This window comes from Palaemon carinicauda, chromosome 21, assembly GCF_036898095.1.
Source record: "Palaemon carinicauda isolate YSFRI2023 chromosome 21, ASM3689809v2, whole genome shotgun sequence".
Lineage (NCBI taxonomy): Eukaryota > Metazoa > Arthropoda > Malacostraca > Decapoda > Palaemonidae > Palaemon > Palaemon carinicauda.
In genome coordinates this window covers 17,346,104-17,356,690 of record NC_090745.1, presented here as the reverse complement: position 1 = coordinate 17,356,690, position 10,587 = coordinate 17,346,104, and the positions used below count along the sequence as shown (strand labels likewise).

Sequence of the window (10,587 nt, the reverse complement as noted above, 5' to 3'; positions counted from 1 at the left end):
CGGACTGCATCTTAACGTTTAAAACGCTACCAGAAGACTGAAATTACTGCCAGATCTTTGCTCGGACTGCATCTTAACGTTTAAAACGCTTCCAGAAGACTGAAATTACTGCCAGATCTTTGCACTGCTAACCGGCGCGGTCTCAGCGTAGCAGCTTATAGAAACTACGAGGCTGCTCGGGGGGAAAATCTTCTCGTGTGAAGACATGCCTCCTAACGAGCGGAATTTTTTCCGTACGGATAAAATCCGCTTGTGTGAAGCGAGCCTAATAGTAGATGTTATATTATTGAGTTTGATATAATTTTTGAACTAAAGTCTTCTATTGTTTGGATGAATTTATATATATATATATATATATATATATATATATATATATATATATATATATATATATTTTTTTTTTTTCTTTTTTTTTGCAAAGGCAATAGATATTAGATTCTTAGTCATATATTTTACAGGTACCCCATTCAATGCTGTTTGTGTTTCATTCGTCAAAGTGTTTATGAAATTATTAAACAACCTGCTTAATGTATTCTTATAGTTTAACTTATTAGAGCTACACCTCATATACAATCCAGTAATTCTGTATCCTTCCTGATTCCATTCATGAAGTTTTAGATTCTTAACTAATTTGCGTCTACTAAATATGAAATATAACTAAATCATCTTCCATAGAGATTTCTAATTAATGTATTAATTTATAGGAATTATGTCGTTCTTGTTACTCCTGTGTTTTTGTAGACTGTTGCAATTATGACGTATCTCACTCTTATTATTATTATTATTATTATTATTATTATTATTATTATTATTATTATTATTATTATTATTATTATTATTAGCTAAGCTACAACCCTAGTTGGAAAGCAAGATGTTATAAGCCCAAGGGCTCCAACGGGGAAAATAGCCCAGTGAGGAAAGGAAATAAATTTCTATAGAAGACACGACAAAGAACCCAAATTGAGAATCAAGAATTCTTCAAGAATCAGAAGAATAACGTGCTGATTCATCTATAAGATTTTAATAAAAGCGAGCAGGATTTTTTGGATTTCATGTTATGATTCTTGTATGATTTCAAATCTAGAAAATGCATTGATGTTAATTCTCTGAAATGGCTAAATTTTGTAGATTTTAGTTTTTCTTATTTTGGAAAAAAAAAGTAGACTGGCCTTTGTGAAATGCCAGGTGTCAGTGCCAGTGGTAGAAGAAGTAATTTAATAATGTGTTTTCATTTCACATAGATATATAGTTGAGTTTTACATATGATGTAGAAGAGTGTGCTGGTTATATCCTAACCTGCTAGCAAATTTAAGTTTGAACTAGAAGTTGCCTCATTCATAGAAGGGAAAGCCCTTACCGAATAAACGTAAACACTTGATTTGATGTAAATACTGTACTGAGTAAAGGTTTCGTTTCTCCAGGGCAAAGGCCTTATGGAGACGTATTGGCTGATAGGAAAACACGGCGTTCTCGGTGACCGTCAGCACCTTCAGGAGAAACCAGAAGAAATGGACGTCATGTCTGTTAATCCCCACAGTGAAAAGGTAGAGAGAGAGAGAGAGAGAGAGAGAGAGAGAGAGAGAGAGAGAGAGAGAGAGAGAGAGAGAGAGAGAGAGAGAGAGAGAGAGAGAGAGAGTAAAGTATATCCTCCTCATTATCAAAGAATAAATAGTGTCTCGGTAAATTTCAGTTCGTTTCATGATCTTTCCCCTTAACTTCCTCATGTTTAGTCGAAATTATCCTCTACTCAGTCATATAGCTTCATATGAAATTGCTTGAAAGAATGCTCATTCCATATCAGATATGATCTGTGAAGGGACTGAAAGCGTGACATTTGAAAGATGGTGGTCTACTTACTGCTTGAAAACTGTGCCACTAGATAATTATAATTGAAATACACTTAAGCTGATACAGACTATTGACAGTTCCTGTCTCCTCCCTCTAGTTACTTGAATTGGCTTCATGGTATACCTTGAGGCAAATTTTAAACTTGGACTACAAGATGTATTCAACCTCTCATTACTGAAGTCATGTTCGGCAGAAGGGCATTGAACCCTTGTCATACTTTAGAAGAAATAAAGACGTCCTGTATTTTATGCTTCAAGAATAGTTTCCTATATTCTCCATTTTTAATCCAAGTAGCCTATGATATAAGCAAAGACCTTTGGGTAGGGAGACTACAGTTCCATGTATGGATAAAGGTGGATGTGAACACTCCAACCATCGAATTTCAGACGAGAAATTATAAGTGGTATTTCTGTAATGATAACTTAATTAGCGAAATTGCAGTTGGAGCAATAATAAACTGGCAAAGAAGTCTTCATAAGGTCATGATTTCAAGTATATATCTAATCCAAATATGTCAGATTTTGATCACATCGTAATTTATTTTTTATAGATCGGGAATAATTTTTCGTTTACTTCCATGTATCAAGACGCATTCATCTTTAAGAATAGTATTCCACTCTGTATTGTTTTCCAAGCCAAAAGTACAAATGTATGGGATACTTGTCAGTTCTTTTCCCTCTGTTGTGAAGTGTTTGTGCATGAATGATGTATGTCTTGTTTTTTACCCCACTGAAAACTCTCAATTTAAACATTCAAACAAGCAGGCCTTTGTTTTATTAGTGTAGAACTATTAGAATAGATTGAGTGAATTTGATAGCGATGCAATACAAAATTTCCTTAAATACCAAACCAAACTTATTACGTGTCTTCCCACAGGCTCGTTTAGCACAACAAAGCGCCTTCAGCTTCAGCGGTCCATCGAATCTTTTTGCCAAGCTCAAGTCACTTCTATAGGAGAGCGGATCCCTTACCTCTCAACTTCTTCGCGAATCGGATCCTTTACCTCTCCGGTTCTACGAGATTGGATCGTTCGCTTTTCATGTTCTTCATTAGTGCGGTCCTTTACCTCTCAACTTCCTCAAGAGATTGGATCCATAGCCCCTCAATTTCTATACGAGAGTGGAGCCTTATATCTGTACTTCTACGCGAGATCTGATCCTTTGTATATCAAGTTCTACACAATACCAGTTTCTACCTTTATCCATCAAATTTCTATTGAAGTTTGGATTCTTTACCTGTCTACTTCTGCACGATAGAATCCTTTATTTCTTAACTTTTACACATGACTGAACCCTCCACATCCCAACTTCTACATGAGACTAAATCCTTTACCTCTCAATTTCTACATGAGACTGAATCCTTTACCTCTCAACTTCTACATGAGACTGAATCCTTTACCTCTCAACTTCTACATGAGACTGAATCCTTTACCTCTCAACTTCTACATGACACCTGACTCTTCATTTCTCAACTTATATAGTAAATCAGATCCTTTACTCTTCAACTTCTATAGGAGATGGTGTCCTTTATCATTCAATTTCTATGGGAAATCAGATCTTTTACTCAACAACATTTTAGCTTTGAAACCATAGATAGGGGACCACAGTGTTACGCCTCTCCTTTGCCTTCTTATGGCTCATTACTGATCGAAGTTTCTATAATTTCGATTTTAGGACATGAAAATAGTAAAAACATGTTTTAGGAAACAGTCATTGCATTGTTATGTAAAGATGGAAGGGATGCGTGGATTAAGCCTAGATTAGAATGAGGAAAAATAATACCGAAAATACCCAAGATGAATCATTAACTGTAATGATTGTGAATCTTTCTTACAATAAGTAAAGCACATGAATATTTCCTGAGTAATATATTGTATTTATAGAAAGAGAAGGTTTATTGTGATCAATAGCTATGTACAGTAGCCCAACCCTTTTCTAGAAATAATAAAGTTGTGTAGTTTTAGGCACTAGCTCCTACTGATCTTTTCATTTACACCAATTTTTTTCTTTGTCTTATGAATTAATTTATATATGAAAACTAAAATCGTATCGTGGCACCATAGCAATCGTAGTGTCTGATATAAAGTGAGATTATGAAAATTTGGAAAAATTATTAGTACTATTTCTGAACAAGTTCAAAATGCTTACTTGTTTGCAATGATCAAGAGTCGAGTATGCTTTTAAGTATTTCTTACCCTGTGGGTCTCTTCTAATCTCTTCTTTCTTTTCCTTCATCATCATCATCATCTTCTTCTTCTTCTTCCTCTAGGCTACTTGTAAATATATATATATATATATATATATATATATATATATATATATATATATATATATATATATATATATATATATATTCAACAACAACAAATACAACTGTTTCTAGTCCACTGCAGAACAAAGGCCTCAGACATGGCAATTCATGTCTGGGGTTTGGCCATTTCATCACCTCATTCGCCAGTGGGGAGTGGTGATGGGGGAGGGGGCATTTTCGTATGATCGCTCACGGCAAACCATCCTAGTATGGGTGACCCTGACAAGTACAGCTTTGTTGATCATGGCGACATGCAAACCCTTTCACCACGTAAAGGTATCCTCACTGAAAAATGTGGGTGTATATATATATATATATATATATATATATATATATATATATATATATATTGTATATATATCTATATATATATATATATATTATATATATATATATATATATATATATTGTATATATATATATATATATATATATATATATATATATATATATATATATATATAGATATATATACAATATATATATATATATATATATATATATATATATATATATATATATATAGATATATATACAATATATATATATATATATATATATATATATATATATATATATATATATATATATACTGTATATATATATATATATATATATATATATATATATATATATATATAATCCTTATAAATTTTCAGAGGACCTGCTGTCAGCTATCTTTTGCTCCATATGCAGACCAAATTTATTCCTTTTAATTGATAATTTATTCTTCCTCTGCGCCTTGAACATATCAAAGTTTTCATGACTAATTCAAAGGTCCAATTTCAAACATCTTCTTGTCTGTATCACTATTAATCTGTATGTGTCAATGCTCCAGTATACTCACGCATTTGGTGATATATTTCTACAGATCTTTTTCATTTGCTTCGTTTATTTACTTATTCTTTTATAGCGATGTATTCAAGAAAACAGATATTTCAAGTTCTCGCCTTACTAAGTAGCCAATGGTGCTAAATTATAGCAAGTACAGGATGTCCCTATCCCATAAGGATATATTCATTATTAATGTTTTTTCTCCTTTATTGATTAGGTATTGACTTCTTTAGTAAGTTACATTAAGCCTTTTAAGGTTAACATATTTTTCCTTAGTATCTGATGTCTGATCTGTCATATTTAGAAGCCCATTAAATAGTAATTCCCAGTAACCTATTGTCTTTACGATTTGCTCTTTCTGTTATGTTTTACTGTTAACATCAAACTTTATTCTAATTATTGCTTTCTCTCTATTGGTATACATTATTTTTTGTGTTCATTCAGCTTCAATATTTTTCTGTTCTTCATCTGTGTCAATCATGTCACATGTTTGTTCATATCTTCAGTGTTAAACATCACTTATAGACCTGTGTATCGTTGTTAAATATTTAATATTTCATGTCTCGATCATAACTAATGATAATTCAACAGCGAGTCTGCTAAAAAAGAGACAGTTCTATGGCACATCCTTTGTGGTACTCATCTTGAAAAAGATTTTAATTAACCCTTAAAGCATTTTTCTGTATCATGTTCAAAACTTATATAATCCAAATCTTTTATCATGAGTTCATTTACTTCTAAAACAAGCACTACATTTAGGACTAGTATCATTGATATTTCACGATTAACATTATATACTGTATTTACGATCAGTCACATAACGCAGTGCGGTCTCGGAAAAAAAGGATTTTTATTTCTTTTTAAAAGCTTTATTATTTTCGGGTAGAATTTAGCCCCTCTTAAGAGGTCATACGTGCTACTGGTGCATTAGTGTCCGAATGATTTTCCAGAGAAATGCAATTTTAAATATTGGACAATACAGCTCTAAAGATTGTTTATATCTTTTATTCCTGGAAATTACTTTTAAACTTACCATTTTTCTACTGCCTGGGTAATAGTATTGTTCCAGGATTTTGTTTATCTCTTCATGATACAATATGACATCATAGTTTTATGAAAGAAATTATAACGTCTCAAAGTCGTCCAATGATTATATTTAAAGTTCTTCCGTAGATTATGAATGTTGATGAATCTTGTATAGTGATTTTTCAGACGTCGTGCTATTGTTCTAGATGTCTGTATGCAATCTTATGGCTCATCAGGCCAATCCAGAATTCCAATACCTTGCCCCAAGTTAGATACTTCAAATGAAGATTTGGGGATGCTTGGACCTCATGTCTGGCATGTCGTTGTTGTTGTTGTTTTGTTTTCTCTCCCCTAATGAGATGTTTTACACACCTCTGCTCCAGGGCAGCGAACGCCTTTTCAATACTCATTTTCGAGACTGTGGATGATAGCAAGGGTAACCAGGTTACTTGGTGGAATTTTCCATTTCTTTAAGAATTACTCGGTTTAGTCTTTGCATTTCTTCTTATGGCCGTCATCTTCGGTGGCTGTTTTTCAGTTGTCCAAATAAAATTGGTTTTGGGAGCCGTTCTACAGGCATATAGATGTCATGACCAAGCCAGCATTGTTGGCCTTTGTTAAACATGGCTTGTGTTCTTGTGCATCCTATTCATTCCAGAATCCCTGTGTGTGAAATCCAAACTGGAAATATGGAAAAGTTTCAGTAGCTTTATATGGTGTCGATGTAGAGCCCGGGCATCTGTATCATAGAGGAGAGTTTTGATACATACTGCTTTATATACTTGGATTTTAGTGGTCAGAGTATTTTCTTGAAAACCCAGAACCTCAGCTGCCCAAAGACATGTGAAGACCTGTTTATTTTCTTCAGCACATCATCATTGATTTTGATATTATATGGAGCAGTCCTATCAAGGTACAGTTTTTGAAAAATGGCACCACCCACAATTGTCTATCATACAGGGAAGACAGGCACATACTGGTTTGGTTTAATTTGTTGTACTATGATTCCTCTTTTTAGATGTAAGTAAAGTTCCTTAAAAATTGAAGATAGTGTCTAAGGTGTGTTATATTGACTCTGGGCTATGGACTATAAATTTTATGATGGCATATTACATGTCAACCAACTGGTGAGTAGATACTTTTGTATTGGTATGCAATGGTCTAATGTTGAACAGGTTACCATTCATTTGGTTTTTCCTGCAAGAAAGTTGTTATTGAGGAAATGAACAGTTTGTTAAGAACAGGAGCCAGAGTATCCTTGTGCTTTACTCCCATTTCAACAAGAAAAGGATTAGTATTCAAAGCTGCCAATACAAACTTTTCCTTCCCTGTTGAAAGGAAAGATCTGAAGTATTTTGAGAAATTTGTCAGGAATTCCATATTTTGGAATGATCTTCCACAGAACCTTGATGGACACAGCATCAAAGGCTTTGGTAAGGTCAATACAGACTATGTATTTGCTTCAGAGTAAGAATCATGTCAATCATCTCTCATTTCTTTCTAAACTGGGTCTCTGGAAGCATGGATTCAGATAAGTGTTTAGGTAAACTCATGAGTATAACTCTTGGTAGTATTTTACCAACTGCAAATAGAAGAAAAAAGGCCTTTGCTGTTGTTGCAGTCATTTATCTCTCCTTTATTCATATAGATATGAATTGCTATGGAGTCTATACAGGATTTTAGTATTTGTTCACCCTTCCATAGGGATTGTGTGTAGCTGCTTTTTGTGAAAACATATCCTATTCTAGACAATTTCACCAGAAGTGCTATCAGGACTGCAAATTTTGCCTTTTTGATGCTTTTTCTGGGACTCAAAGTTTTATATGAAGTTATGGAAGATTGTCAGTGTGTTGGATGAGGGGTTAGTTAGGCAGAGCATCGATAACAACTCATGAACAGCATTACAATGATTCAGTTGCATGGGAATACTCAACATAGCAGTTTAGAATCCCACTCCGGTCTTTGGGGAGGGTTGTGTCATCAAGGCTGCTAATCAAAGTGATTGTTTTTCTTAGGCTCATAAATGGATTTGATGACTTTATAAAAGCCTTGCATTTGTCTTTGGTCAGCAAAGGTTAGAGTTTCTGTTGTCTTTTCAACCGACCAGCAGTACTTTAGCATACACATTTGATATTCCTACGACTTCAAGGTCCCTCTTTTGGGCCTGTGCAGATGAGTGGGATTTGGTAAGAAATATATTAAGTGGTTTTCATTCTTGTTCAAGTAATTGGTGTATGGTCTCAGAGTTTGCATTGAACTAGTCTGCATGAGAGTAATAGTGAAGTCAATTAATGCTTGTGCAGCATCTCCCATCAGTTTGCAGAACTTTGACCGCTCGGTGTTTGGATCTTTCTCAGGAATGTTTTCGGTGTAGCTTAGTTCATTTTCTTAGATGCTGACAGCATACAGATTTGAGATTGGCTTTGAATTTGAAGATGGATTTATTTAGTCGATTATCTGTCCAACACTCCTCCCTACATATGGCTAAAGTTATGCTTGTATCATTAATGTGGCTCTGCCTGGATATGACAATCTAGAATGTGTCGGTACTTACATCTTGGATGCAGCATTCATGTGCTTTTGAGCCTATACAAGCTCAAGGGCTACAGCAGGGAAAGTTTAGTGAGGAAAGGAAATAGCAAGTAAATTACTTATAATTAATGAATAAACATATAAAACATTGTAAGTCCAGTAACATCATTAAAATAGATCAGTCATATATAAACTATAGAACGAGACCTATGTCAGTCTATTCAACAGGAAATTATTTTCAACAAGTTTCAAATGAAGTTTCACCGATTCCACTTCTAGATTAAGATCATTCCACGATATGATCACAGCTGTAATAAATCATCTAGAATACAACGTAGTATTTTGCTGTATGATGGATAAAGCATGGCTCTTCGAATTAACAGCATACAGTACCTAGTATTACATACAGTCTGGTAAGATCTGAATGCACTGGATTATCTGACCTGGGAAAAGTCTTATGTAACATTCATAAAGAACTAACTGAATGAAAAGTCTTGTGCAGCATGTATAAAGAACTAACTAAATCACAGTACCAGAGATTGATATTAATATCAGGAATGAGGAATTTAATGGACCGTAAGTTTTTATTCAACAAATTAAGATGAAAATCAGCAACTGAAGACCAATAATCGAAACAAGGTAGAATAAAAGAATTAAAGCATTTCTACATGATAGACTGATCACTGAAAATCATTGAAGACTAACGTGCCAACTTCCTGACCACAATCGAGGATTTCTGTCTGGCGTCGGAAAATTTAAAAAGGGCATCACATGCTCCAAGGCCTTCGGAAAAGCCAAACTGTAAATTAGAAAATTAGGGAGAGGTGATTACATTCAGCATTCCTGTCTAGACATTTTGCCAAACGTCATTCAAAAACTTTAGATAATATCGGAGTTATGGAAAGTTGTGGTAATAATCAGCAGGGCTAGAACTATTACAAATGTATTTTCCCAATAGAGTAACATTACCAATTCCAAAAGATTTTTTAATCAGTTGCCAGATGGCATTAGAGAGAGAGAGAGAGAGAGAGACGGGCTCCATGAGTTTGGAGGTGTGACAATGTTGGAAAAAATACTGATATCAATCTTGAAATACAAATATAAGCAAAAATTAAAGAATAAAGAGGCTGATTGTTGTGACACAGAAAGATAATATTTATGAACAATAGAAAAAGAGGCCGGTTGGCTATGAAATAAAGGCTCACTGGTGGAACCACAAACAAAAATGGGTGGATATGGCCATCACCAAAACTAGTCCACCAATTGCTTGTAGATTCTAAAGTCAAAAGAAGCAGGGAACAGGCATGATGATGTTAAATATCCTTGTACAGTATATAATACATTGTTACACAAAAAAAAAAAAAAAAACGGTCATCACCAAAAAACTAATAACTTCCAAAATTTTATTTAGATCGACACAAAACTATAGCTACATTAGGTCAAGCCTGTGTAGCAAACATCTCCAAAGTTTCAAGTCTTTACAACAAAAACTCTGTTTCACTGGCTCTCCAAAATGTGCTCCAAATGAGCTCCCCGGCGCTGCAGGCACATTTGGATCCGGAGGGCAAAGTTCTCGATGACCCTCCCGCATTCCTCCCTTGGGATCACTCTTATTGCTGCCTTCAGGTCAGGGATAGTCTGGGGGTTGTTTCCATATACCCTGTCCTTAAGGTATCCCCAGAGATAAAAATCTGGGGGGTTCAGGTCCAGTGAATGCGGCGACCACTCCGGGTCACACCTGCGGCTGATCAGTCGGTCAGGGAAACGCTGCTGTAGCCATGCCAATGATTCGTTTGAAGTGTGGGGGGGCATGGCACCATCCTGCTGGAACCACTGGAGGACTCTGACGACTCCTCTCCGTCGACCAAGTGCTGTCCAGAACTTGGCAAGCACCTGGACATATCGCTCAGTGTTGATTGTCACAGACTGCTCGTTGTCGTCCTCGAACTAGAATGGTCCAATGATGCCATGTTTGGAGATGACGACCCAGGCAGTGCACTTCACCGAGTGTAATGGCCTTTGCAGACAGTGCTCAGG

The 10,587-nt window shown here is 35.0% G+C and overlaps 1 protein-coding gene across 2 annotated transcripts in view; it reads left to right on the top strand.

The window, feature by feature from the left end:
- Positions 1-3,818, top strand: part of LOC137615193 (uncharacterized) — a 190,791-nt gene extending 186,973 nt beyond the window's left edge. For both annotated transcript variants that reach the window (XM_068344839.1, XM_068344840.1), the window contains 2 exons: positions 1,422-1,544; positions 2,725-3,818. In XM_068344839.1, the coding sequence (XP_068200940.1) occupies positions 1,422-1,544; positions 2,725-2,802 (201 nt within the window). In that variant the 3' untranslated portion in view covers positions 2,803-3,818. The remainder of the gene's footprint in view (positions 1-1,421; positions 1,545-2,724) is intronic.
- The last annotated feature ends 6,769 nt before the right edge of the window (positions 3,819-10,587 follow it).